Genomic DNA, 13,305 nt, shown 5'->3' with positions numbered 1-13,305 from the left:
CAGGCTTAAAAAAAAACAAAACAAAACAGAAGCTATCATTTGTTAAGCTGGCATATCGAACACAGAAAACTTAGTGACTACTGAACACTGTTTACCTTCTGATAGCTAAAATAGTAGATGATGCCGAATCCCAAAAATAGAAGCACACTCATAAGTGAATGATGACTATAAATATACCAGCATTTTGTTGAAAGGTGCTGCTACAAATGCCGTTCAGATTATTCTCACAGGGCTTTAGAGCAAATGAGGGGCAATAAGAACCCTCCTGGAGTGACTGGCATGGCCTTATATATTTATAAATATTCATAAAGGTTAGAAATGTAATTTTATTGATTAACTCTGCCCTGTGATGGACTGGCAACCTGTCCAGCATGTACCCTGCCTCTCTGACAGCAGCTGGGCTAGGCTCCAGCCCCCTTGTGACCCTAAATTGGTTCAAGGGCATATATAAAATGAATAAATGACTGACTTGGGGAGTCATCTGTATTTTTTTCTCTTCAAGTGCAGACTGATAAAATGTACAGGTGCATGTTGGGCCTGACCAAAAAAAACAACCTCTCATATGAAATTCCTCTTGTACCCAGCCTTTTATTCACTCTCATACAGCTATAAATACAGACTCCTATTAGTCCAGTGTTACATTCTCCCACTCCCGCCCCTTCCCTGTCTCACACACACCACAAAGTGAGATAACTGCAATGACGTATTTCTGGCCATCTCATTAGACCATATCATAAAAAGCCTGTTGCCACAGCAACGGCTCCCTATTCCCATGGCAGCCAGCCGCCATGTTAAGGTGGTGCATTTTCCCCCACTGAAAGAGGAGGAGACATTGGTGACCAATAGTGTGCAATGGAACAGGCTGCTGCCTGAGAGGAGGAGGAGAGGGAAAATAGCTTGATTTGAAACAATGTGACCCCTGTTGGTCACATGTGGGTATCACAAGAAACAGCCTAGAGAGAAAAAAAAAAGATTCAGGCCTCAGTGTATGAAGATTTAAGAGTACATCACAGCAGTAATGAGGAAAATGTAGATTTGAAATATGAAGAATGTAAATAATGTCCACTTACGAGCTTGAAGTCTGTTAGCATGTGTTTTTTGAGAATATGAAGTACTGCATCATGAACTGAGACAAAGAGCTTGCTCTTCGGGATGGACTCTGAGAAGAAGTTTGCCCTTTCCAGCTGCTCCACCACACAGACTAAAACATGGCCGCATATACAGACAGATAAGTGTTTATGATTACAACAAGAAAGGCATTTTGTGATCATAGTTTATGATAATGTCAGTATGATTATAATATTATTTATGTTTGACTGGAAACAATGTGGCACCATTGAGGATGAAACCTTGAAGCACTGATTATCAAAAGCTGCAGTGCCTTCATTCTCTGTTTTGTCTGGTGTGTCCCTCACCTTGGCAACCAGATAGATGGATGTCCACATCAACCTCTCCAAAGTCCCTGAAAATCTGGAATAACAAAAGCAAACGTCATTGTTTGCTAGTTGCTCTTTCTTTAAAGAACCCTAGATCATTTAGATGTAAATGATATCTAAGAATTCAATTAATTATTTTAACTGACTCACATTTTTCAAGGTCTTCACAGCGACTGTGTCCACAAAGCTGGTTGTAGAAATGTCCAGGATGATGCTGTGCGTGTCTGATCTGCAGGTCATTCCTGCTTCTTCATCACCGTGATGTGAAGCTTTGGCCACACGGCCATAAACATGGTTGCCCGTATTTGATTGTGAGTCTGATTTGTTTGTTTCAATTTGGTAAGCCATGTTTACTTTGCCTGTTGTAGGGCTGTTTGTAGCTGATTCAGTCAAGTTTAAAGCTACGCCATTTTCAATGCTCATCTCCATTGTTGCTGCAGAAATGTTCCCTTCATTCAGGTCTAAATCCTTCAATGTGTTTGTGCCATTGGACGGGTGAATGGAGATTTTTTTCTGGGAAAAGAAAAACGGAACTATCAGAAATTTAACAGATTATTTTCATAACTAATCGTTATAATTTTAGAATTAGCAGAACTTTGTGTCTTTTTGGATATCATACTTGTTTCTTTGCCTCATGTTTGGCTTTCTTTTCCGCTTTTCGTTGTTTACGCTTCTGCTTTGCCTCCCGTTTCTTCTTTGCCATTTGCAGCTTCCCGAGATCAATCCCACTCTGCACAAAAAGGCCAAGCATCACAATTAAGATAGAGAGAAGATAGTGAGGCAAGTAATCGAGGAAACTGTAAACAACGGGCAGGATTACGTTGCACTTTTTCAAGGATACAAAAATACACACCTTTTCTTGAAGGACCTCCAAGTACATCTCAGCATTTGTGTAGTAGATGGTTTCTGATGAGCGGAAGATTTTAATTCCTGGAATCTCTTTAGCCTGAATAGAAAATATGCAAAGATATAGGATATTATCTCGTTTACCCTTAAAATCTAGTGATTGTAGCTTGCATCATTTGCCTACTTATATAAACTCCATTCCTAAAAAAGTGGGGATGTTGTGTATAATGATTTAATTTGATATTTGATTCACAATAGAACATAGTCAACATTGAATGTTGTAAATGTAACATTTTACTATTTTATGAAAGGCTATAGCTTGTTTTGAATACAATGGCAACAACATGTCTCAAAAAAGTTGCAACAGAAAGCACAAACAGTAATACTACATGAAACAGTTGGACTAACAGGTCAGTAACACGATTGTGGAAGGAAAACAGCACCTTCGGGTGGCAGAATCAGCAATCTGCAGGCTTTAGACTTTAATGTTCCTCAATAAAAAAAATGTAAACAAAGTAAAGATTTTGAATTTTTCTTCACCTACAGCCCGAATGTTCAGAGAATCTGGTGACATTTATGTGCACAAGGGAAACATGAAAATCAGTATTGGATTACTGTGATCTTTGGACCCTCAGGCAGCAGCGCATTAAAAACAGACATGAGTCTGTCATGGAAATCACTACATGTACTCAGGAACACTTCCAGAAGTCTGAGATTTTATCAACTACAAAGGAATAAATAGAATTTCAGTAGACTTGCATCTAAACATAAACATAGAAAATGAAACAGAGCAATGCATCTTGTGCTATCCAGCTGATGTGTTCTTCTATGAAGACCTTGATTATCCTGCATTTATGGAGAATGGTTTGTAGTGATAGGTACAGTGACCTGGTGGACATGCAGGCTTGTCCAGATCATTTTTAAAAAACATTTGGCACATCTTGAAATGCAAAGACCCTGAACTGGAGAACAGCTAAAATCCTGTATAAGACAAGAATGAGACAGTATTTCTCTCCCAAAGGATTTGGAGCTGGTCCCCTCAGTTCCCAGATATTTTTGGACTTGTTAAAAGAAAAAGGGATGCTACACAGTGATAAACAAGACCCTTCCATAACTTGTTTGGGTTTCTGTTGCCAACACTGTACACATGATGTGAATTTTCCATGTGGTATTCATAGAAATAAAGAAATCCCATATACACAGGACTGATGGAAAGATTCTGGGAAGCCAGACTATCAGCCTAGTTAAGCAGCTTATTTGGCTCATGGTTATCATTACATCAGTACATGGTTATCATCACTACAGTACCATGCAGCTGTTTTTATGCAAACATTCTGGTGTTTTACACCACATTGAATAAGTGTATTAGCATGCTAGTATTTGGTAAATATAGCCCAAAATAAGGCTGCATTAAGGTAGAGGACTGGCAAAAGCTAAACAGCAAGGATGGCTTTTGGAAAGCTACTCAGTGTTTTAATTCTCAGAAGCCAAATGATTAAATCTGAAGATAATTACGGGTCTAAATATCACATATGATAAATGTAAAAACTAGTTTTTACAATTTGTCAACTTAGGCTTTAACAGTTTGTGGATACATACGATTTTGAGCAATATTCTTACCTCTCTGTAGATGTCTACGTCCAGATACAGCTCAGTATCTGGTACATTGCCCAAGATAGAGTAGCGAGGTCTGAAAAGTATTGAAATGTTATAATTTCTGTAAGAACTGCCCTGCAGAGCTGTAAAAACCCAAGTGTTGCTCATTTTTCATCACTGATTAATAATAAAAGGTGTGTAGTTACAGTTGTGTTCTGAAGATGACAGTAAGTATAGAAAAGATAATGGAGACAGCCAGACCCAGGTCCAGGTTGAGCAGGACGGTGCTCATGAAGGTTACCAGCCACACAAGCTACAGGGAAATACAGGACTCTGACAGTCAGTGGACAAATACAGTGAAGTGTAAACTATATTCAGCTGAACAAGAAGACTGATAAAGCAGAATAAGTCTCACCAAGTCAACTTTGTTGGTTTTCCACAGTGAGGGCACATCTGTGAATTGCTTAAACATTCCTTTCAAATTCACAAACACTATTGTGGATAATACAGCCTGAGGATTTAAACATACAGTTGAACTCACATGTACCCATAATGCTATTGGTTATAAAATTGTCAGAGTTTATATTGATGAACGGTGAGAAATGGCTTGAAAATGCATTACCTTGGGAAGAGCCTCAAAGAGGGAACCTATTTTCAAAACTGTGATCAGGACAATAACAGAGGAGATCACACCTGCAATCTGACAAACCACATAAAAACAATGCAAAAGATGGTCTTAAAACAAACCCCAGTATCAGATCTAATCCATTACAATACTGCGAACATTTAAAAAAAAATGATGGCTTTAATTCTTATTGTGAGGGTGTGGCGTGACAGCCCCCTCACTAAGGCGAATGTGTTCCATATATTGTCACATTGTTTTTTGCTTAAGAGGTAGTTGTGATTTATTTTGGGAAAAGTCACTAACATCTCTCTCTCTCTGAGGTCTTGCTGGGCGTGACTTCATGGAGTGCACACATGAGGGCAGCCTAAGGACCCAAGCTGCTGGAAGTTGTCCAATAAGCACCTGATTGGGCTGAACCAAGGAGTCAGAGTAGAGAGGGATGGGAGTGAATGGGGGTTTTGATTAGTTTGTTTTCTGTGAATGTTACTTTTGCTTTTTGTTATGTATTAAGTTTAGCTAGGTACAATGTATGTAGTTTGTAAATAATTTCCAGGAAGTTATGTTGTAAATAGTAGTTTATTGGTATTTAGAAATGTGAGGGACACCATATTTTTGTAGGATGGTTTAACCAATAATTATTTAGGTGCTGCGTCTTCGTGGTGGTGGTGACAGAGATGTGATGCAGGTTGAAAGTATGCGACTGCTGAAGCTAACTGTGGTGATGCATGCTGTGAACCACCCTGCTATTGGTGTGCTGTTTGTCAACGTAAAGAAAATCTCTTATTTCTAAGTAAAAGAAAACTCCGAGCTCTAAGAACTGACTGCGGAGATTCTTTCCATGTATGTGAGATGCTTTACCCTTTGAGACTGCTGATTGTATTCCTGTTTTGAGGGTTCCATAACATCTACATCCCTACACTTATACTTCATGAAATAACGAAGCATGTGAACAGTACGTAAATCCTTAGCAGAACTGCATTTGTGCTGCTCACATCAGCATTTTTCCTTACTTGTGTCTTTCCCCCTGTGCTCTCCTGGACAAGACTCCGAGACAAAGATGAAGTCACTGAGTAACACTGGAAGATTCCACCAACAGAGTTACTTAGACCCAAAGCAACCAGCTCCTGGAGAAAAACAAATGTGAGACAAACACATTTACATGTAAAGATTAATTGTTACAGATCTCTGACAGTGAAAACATTTCCTGTCAATAACTTTAGGACATTGTTGATTATCATTATGACTATGTCAACACATTGAGTTACTGCCATACGGAGAACAGTTGCCAGCATGTTTAATACACTTGATTGCATAAAGCTTGTTGGGCATCAGTGATTTAGCAGGCCTGCTCTTAGAGTGCTACCAATCCATCTCTCTGTAGAAAAGGGTCCCAGTTACAAGACTCATGCACACTGAAGTGCTGATATATGTGCAAGAACAATGGTGAGATAAAAATTCTTATGGCTGAATGCATGTTTAAAAAAAGAGAGAAAACACAGGTCATTTTAGGTATTTTTGTATGTTTGTATAAATCTATTCATGATTATATAACTTAATTTACTAGGGAAAAGTAGATATTGCAGCTTAATCCTGGACTGTGACTTGGCATGAAAAATGTATAACCAGTAGTTGTAATGAATAAACAAGAAAACACAGACCACTTATCTGTGATCCTAGATTCTTGTTTTCTAGAATTCTTATTAATTTATCCTAACTTTTCTCATTAATTTTATTTGCTTTGTCTCACGTATAAAAAACTGCTCAAAAATCTGGTAGACAAAATGCAACATCTTTTGAATGATGGTGTTCCCCTGATTTAAATGGGTCCTTGAACTACTTTCTATGTAGTTTAGGTAATTCACTTTCACTCATGGATGTGTGTATATGATGCATGCATTTATAAAATCACTTATTAAGAACAACTGGGGCGGAGGTGGCTCAGGTGGTAGAGCAGGTCGTCCATTGACCGGAAGGTTGGCGGTTAGATTCCCACTCCCGCAGTCATCTGTCGTTAGGTCCTTGGGCAAGACACTTAACCCTCCTTGCTTCCAGTGTTGGCATCACTGGTGAATGAATGTGAATGTGGATGAATGTTCGGTGATGGTCGGAGAGGCCGTAGGCGAGGATTGGCAGCCACGTTTCCGTCAGTCTTGCCCCAGGGCAGCTGTGGCTACACGCGTACAGTAGCTTACCATCACCAGGTATGAGAGAGGAGTGGATGAATAATGGATACACAATGTAAAGCGCTTTGGGTGCCTTGAAAAAGCGCTATATAAATCTAATCCATTATTATCATTAATAAGATAATTCAATTTACTAAATCATACATGATCTGTATACATGAAAAAACATGGAAAGCCATTTCTCACATGGAAAATTGTAATTTACGAGTAAAAACCGCTCAAAAGACGTGCAAAACCTGCAGAGCAATAAGGAGTTTGCTCTATGTAGCTTTAGAAACAAGCAAACAGTTAAAAACCCTGTCAGTGAGTGCTGACATATTTCTAAAATGACTGTCCACCCATCTGTTGCTGAAATATGAGGACTGTTTGCTTTTGCTTTATTACACAATACTGTGAGACAGCTATGTCAAAGCAAAGTTATTTTTTGCACTATACATAAGAATATAAAAATGGCATGATCCATTTTATTAAAACGGAAGTCAGCACTAGAAATATAAATCGGCGCAGATATTTGTGTTTTCGCAGTCTAGGAGAGGCTTGATTAGGAACATCCGGAGTCATTTTTCCAGTAGAGTGATTGTCATCACCAGCTGGGAGGGATTAAAGTCTAATTATATCACCAGTTTTTGACTCATCCCTCCTAATGGTGATTTATTCAAGAAGAGTATCAACTATCTGAATCTACCACATGCATGAGTGTATGTGTGTTTTCTCACCTGGTTGCTATCCACCTTGTAGCCGTATTTGAGAGCCAAAGTTTTGCCCAGGGAAATGTTGATGGCATATCCCACGATGGCCAGAGCAAAGGCATCACCTATAAACTCTGAGAACAAAGTGACATCTGGGGCACGAGGGGCTTTGAGCCTGGGACAGGAAGAAAAAAAAAAAAAAAAAAGAATGACTTAGGTTTTATTACTGACACAATGAAACACCTGGAATCTTTGATTCTTGGTATTTATCGAATATCACTTTTTGTGTGTGTCTTTTTTTAGTGTATTACTATTTCTTATCTACAGCTCTATAGATAACATTCAAAGCCACAAAGATGAACTCACCCACTGGGAATCTCTCCAACCACATCAATGTCGTACATACTGCGGAGTTCACAGAAGTGACTGATAATTGTTGCTGCTATTATCTGTTTAGATAAAATCATTGTTAGTTTAGTATCACTACATGGAAAGAATCAGTACTTTCAACACATACCAAACCTCCCTTTTGTTTTTTGTTTTTTTTTGTTTTTTAAGTTTTAATAATCCCTCAATTAAGTTTTATAAGTGTGGTCATTGTGCCCCCTGTGGGTTTGTCCAATCACTGCACCTTGTGTTTGAATGAAAAAGTAAGAACTGGGGGAAAAGCAAAGGACTTACAACTATAAGCTCTATGGGGATCGGCATCAGCAGCTTCTTTTTGTAGCATTCATTGACTTCTTTGACCACAATGAGAACAGCAAGTGCCACCAGACTGACCACCAGCTCTGGCACCTTAGTCTGAGGCAGCAGTTTGCAGATATCCACCAGAGTCTGTGAGGAAGGCAATGAAGGAAAAAAGACATCATCACTAGAAGAAACCCTGGAAAACAAATTAAGGATGCAGAGTTACTGTGCTGATGCCTCGCCTTTGCAGTACAGGTGTACTTTAATTTTTGTTCCTTTATCTCTTTAGATTTGTTCACTTTTCTTCTTCCCACCAAGGTAATGCAACTTTATATATTTTGCTAGTATTTAATTATCTGCACATTGATTGGTTACTATTGAAGCTATTTAACGAAAAAAAATCATCAGTGTTCACTGGCAAATACAAACTGATTCAGCCGGTATAGCAGGCCTTACTTCTCATAGATGGGCCATGCAGCACCCTGATTAGCTAACTGTCTGTGAGGTGCAGCTCTTCAGACAAGAGATAAATAAATGCAGTCCATTTAAAAATGAGTCACAGTCTACTGCTAATTGTTGCATCTTAAGTAATATGAATAACTCTTGTAGCTTCTAGCTGCAGTGTAAGAAGAGAAAATTTCAATTAACCGCAGATTTCAAAACCCACATAATGCAGTCAGTGGTGACAATTAAAATGAGTCTTGCAAACAACATTTGATTGCATAGCGCTGTGCAAACTGTAGGTGTAATTACTTCTATTCTCGGAAATGATTTTCTTTTAAACTAGGTGAGCATGTACAGTTGCCCTCATTAGAACAGGTGAAAATACACCTTTGTCATAAATTATTAAGAAGCCGCCAGTTATCAGTAATGTTCAGCAACACTTGACTCCGAGCAGATAACCCAATGAATACACGTCTATAGGTGTGTAGGACCTTTGAGTATAAAATATTGCACTGCCTGCACAGTTCTTGGAACTAATGTTGTTGAACACGAGCCAGTCGAAAATGCAACTGAACTAAAATCTGACTGTTCAAGTATGCATCACTGAAGAACTAAATGGAGATATTTAACTATACTCAACTGTTTATTCACTTTTATCACAAAGATGTGATAAAAATTACAATTAAATACAATTTATTATTTATTATTTATTTATTATTTATTCAATAAGTGATCAAAATACTTATTTCTCATTTTAATAACAAGTATCAATATTTCATGAATTAAATTTGTTAGTTTCTTGATCAACTTTTACTCAAGCAGCAACCAAAGAGTCCCAAATCTTGTTCAAAGAACATCTTTTTTTTTTTTAAGAACATCAGGTTCTTAATCTCTTCAGCCTGTGCTGATTAGATGAGCAGAGGAGTACATGTTGATAAGAAAATATGCTAAATAAAGGTCATGGCCCTCTTTAATAATAGAGATATCGTCATTGCAGCTTACACTTGCGAAATATGGTGCAGATCACAGGAATGATTTCAATGCATCTTTAATGATAGCAGCAAACAGAACAACGCCAGCTCGGCCTGAATCCAGTGATCCAGCTTCCATCTGCTGCATGAAAAGTCCCTCATTTAAATTGCCCATCAAAACTTTGAAAATCTGTCTAGAAGTACTTCTTGGCTAAATTTTGACATCGCAACTTGTGAATTGGATATTAGGAATTCATATTTCAGCTCATTTTGTCTTGTTAGTGTATTTTGAACCACTGACACCTTGTACTTCTAGATACTCCAAACTGGCTAAAGATGGCTATAGATAATTATTCTATGAATATTTATTCCTATTTAGTCTGTTTAATGCACTTTTGCAGCACTGTAGCACTTTCCAATTGTGTTTCTATGTTTTTTAAAATAATTTTATTATTTTATGCATTGTTTTTATGTACTTTTTATGACTCTGTTGTGAAGCACTTTGAGTACTTTTTCATTATTGTAAAGGGTTATGCTAATAAAATTTTATTGATTGACTGATAAAGTTTTAGTCTCAATTGGCCACACCCTTCAACATAACATGTAATGATTAGTTCCAAAATCATTCAGTATAAGTAGCTCAAGACCGAGTTTAAATGTGAGATGAGGCATGACAAACTCACATAAATGAGAGCGAGAGGACCAGTGAAGCGACCTGGTGTGACTCCAAACAGGTACTTTAGCTGAGAGACACACACGTGACATGCTGATCCTGTCATGTAGCCTCGAACAAGTGGCTCAGAGAGGTAGGTAACCACAAAACCAAACTTCACGATGCCCAACAAGATCTACAGATAGAAAATTACAGAGAGAGTTATTTAAAAGTGGAAAAAGGTGACCTTAAAGAGAAAAATTCACTGAAAATTCAATGTTTTTGCAGAACAGAAACACAGGGAAACACACCTGAAAGATTCCTGCCAACACTGTAAGGGAGCAAGCTATCTGTACTCTGTATTCATCTCTTTTGTCAATGTCTATACTTCCTGTCCCGTTAGTCACATTTCCTTGAAAGTCACTGTCTGGCGCCAGTCTTTCTGTCACACTCCCAACCATGATGCTGACCACAGCAAATGTTCCTGGACACACGGGGCGTAGGCTTATGTAGACACATTTTCAGGCACAAAGACAAAAAGATGAATCAGTTAATACTGCTCTGCTCAGTCTCATGTTCCCACTCACCTATAGAAATGTGCCTGGAAGTACCAAAGATGGTGTAGACTAGCACTGGGTAGAGGGAGGTGTAAAGGCCAAACACTGGACGTAAGGAAGCCAGAAGAGCATATGCCATACCTGATGAAACAAAATGAGTAAGACAGCCTGTCTTTTAACAAATATGCTAAACATTCTTCTTTTTAATGACGATGAGATTAAATGATTGATGTCACTGACATCTGACAATGATGCTGCAAGGTTTAAATAATGCCACTATTTGTTTTTCTTTAATTTATTATTCAGTCTGCCTCAACGCTGAGCTGTACCTTAAAAATGAAACCTCTGCAAAGTTTTCATGGTGTGTGGAAAAACTCCTTCAGTGCATATATCCATAGATACAAACCCTGTGGCAGATGCATGATGCCCACACTGCAGCCAGATATCAGGTCACCTAAGGCATTTTCTCTGAAAGAGTAGCGAGGCAACCATCCGAGAATGGGAATCCACCTCAAAAGTATTAGCTTCAGCCTGGGTACCGAACACCTGCAGTGGCAGTCACAGAAATATAAAAACAATCAGACTGCAGGGTGTCACCATTACGCTCTTTAGTTTGGCTCAAATAACAGAATACAGAATGAGCATTCTCATTATTCACCAAGTAATATAGCATGCTTTTTAATACATTTTATGTGAAAGGAGACAAATGAGAACTGTGAACTATACCATCTGCAACGGGTTTTATCAGCTTGCCTTGTAAAGCTGCAACACTTATGATAATACCAGAATATTAATACACTACTGTTCACTTTTAATACTTGTCACAAAGAACAAATAGTTTGAGGAGTTTTCCCACAAAGGGTTAAAAGCAAATTTGTACAGCACTAGTTAAAAGTTTGGACACGCATTTCCCATTATATCTAATGGGAAAGTGTGTCCAAACTTTTGACTGGTAGTGTATATGAATACATCTGTCTTAAAATCCTCTTCAAAATAACTGGAAGTCTTTTTCAATCTTTTTACAAGTGTTTTTGTTTTTTTCAGTCTTCTTTTATTTATCAGTAATTCTGATAAAACTCATAATGTAAGCTCTGATAAATCATTTACTGATGGGTCATTTTAACAGGTTGAGTGAAAAGTTAAACAACTAAAGCCACACATACAGTCTCTGAAATACTATATTCTAAAGTACTGACATCTCAAAATCAGCTTCTCTGTCAGTGTTTTCTCATTTGCCTCCATCCACTGCATCCTCTCATCTCTGCTTTTACCTCAGCGAGTCTTTCACCCGTTCAGTCAGAGTTGGTTTGGTGGACCACTTCCCTTTTTGCGCCACTTCATCCAGACGTAACTCATCAAGAGCCTCCCTCTGCTCAACATACTCTCCAGATGACAAGTCTGTCTCCTTCATGTCCTTGTTAATTTGAACAAATTCAGTAGATGTCTGGACAGCTGCTGTCTGTTTAAGCTCCTGCTGTCCGCTCGAGGTCCTAGTGTGTAGGAGAGAGAGTTAAAGGGTGACACCACAGCATAGTTCTGTTCTGACTGCCTGTCTTGTTTCTTGTTGAAGTGTGGGAGTGACTGTTCCTTTCCTGTCCTCATAAGAGACAGCAGCACTCCACACGTCCCTGATCTACATGCACACACCTAAGGTAACATGTTTGTGTGTGCATGCAAGTGTGTTGGATTATATGATTAACCCTCTAAGGGCCAAAGTTGCAAAATAGCGAGAAGCCCCAGCCCACATGTCCAGAAAGAGAGCTTAAACCTTTTACCACTTTTCACCGCTAGATGGCAGACATGTAAATTTTCAGTGTAACACAATTGGTATGCGAGGGGAGGGTGTGGGGTCTATTTAAAGTTTGTGAGGAAAAACGCATTTCAAAAACACCCTACAGCCGATGAGGAAGTGCTCACAGTTGGTATTGCATAAGTGGATTACAGAGAACGCAGCAAATATCAAAAACTTTCTCAGGCATCTCTGATCCAGCGACAGTGAAAGTGATGCTTCTGTAAATCCATAACAATAACGTACCTGAAGCAAAATGTGGGAGATGACAACTCTGAGGCTTTACTGAGGTCGGGGAGGCAGAATTCCAATATTACGGCAAGTTTTTGGACGTGGTGGAAGCAGCCAGGGTGGACAACGTTGTGGGAGCAGCATGAGTTCAAATAGCGCTATAAATATCGATGATGATGATGGCTGGGTGTATTTTGAAAAATGACGGAGTGCATTAAGGTGGATCAGACAGTTTGATGAGACAACTGGGTAGTTAAAAACACAAAAGAATCTATGGCAACTAATGTTTACAGGCCAAACAAGCAAATCTGATGTAAAAGAGACACACTGCATCACTGCAGGTTGAACAGCAATACTTTTCAAATTCTGATATCTGTTGCTCATTTTTATTGTCCTTGTATACTGTTTCTATGTCTTTACCAACTTAATAATAATAATAATAATTATTATTATTATTATTATTATTATTATTTAGTCTATGTATTTTTATACTGTCCCATTTGTAGTGTTCCTGGTTGTTAACACTGTATTGTCTTAAAAAAAACAAACATCATGACTTTCTTCTGCTGCCTATTGTAATATTTTTTTTTAGAAAGTTC

The 13,305-nt window shown here is 38.4% G+C and overlaps 1 protein-coding gene across 2 annotated transcripts; it reads right to left on the bottom strand.

The window, feature by feature from the left end:
* Window positions 1-495: 495 nt before the first annotated feature.
* si:ch211-117c9.2 (solute carrier family 26 member 6) lies at window positions 496-12,300 on the bottom strand. Of its 2 annotated transcripts, XM_042003581.1 has the most exons (19): window positions 11,958-12,297; window positions 11,093-11,232; window positions 10,717-10,827; window positions 10,441-10,613; window positions 10,161-10,325; window positions 8,057-8,209; window positions 7,742-7,824; window positions 7,403-7,550; window positions 5,514-5,627; window positions 4,501-4,578; window positions 4,294-4,389; window positions 4,085-4,191; window positions 3,903-3,972; window positions 2,290-2,382; window positions 2,056-2,166; window positions 1,587-1,949; window positions 1,416-1,470; window positions 1,071-1,201; window positions 496-953 (listed from the first exon to the last, which is right to left on the bottom strand). In XM_042003581.1, exons 1-19 carry the CDS (start codon window positions 12,095-12,097, stop codon window positions 927-929), a joined length of 2,358 nt encoding a protein of 785 aa, XP_041859515.1. In that variant the 5' UTR covers window positions 12,098-12,297; the 3' UTR covers window positions 496-926. The 2 variants fall into 2 exon arrangements, with proteins under 2 accessions (XP_041859515.1, XP_041859514.1); XM_042003580.1 differs by lacking the exon at window positions 496-953 and having other exon boundaries at window positions 969-1,201; window positions 11,958-12,300.
* Window positions 12,301-13,305: the final 1,005 nt, after the last annotated feature.

The sequence above is a fragment of the Melanotaenia boesemani genome, chromosome 13, assembly GCF_017639745.1.
Source record: "Melanotaenia boesemani isolate fMelBoe1 chromosome 13, fMelBoe1.pri, whole genome shotgun sequence".
NCBI lineage: Eukaryota > Metazoa > Chordata > Actinopteri > Atheriniformes > Melanotaeniidae > Melanotaenia > Melanotaenia boesemani.
The sequence above is the reverse complement of the archived record's forward strand: the minus strand, read 5'-3'. Positions and strand labels throughout refer to the sequence as shown.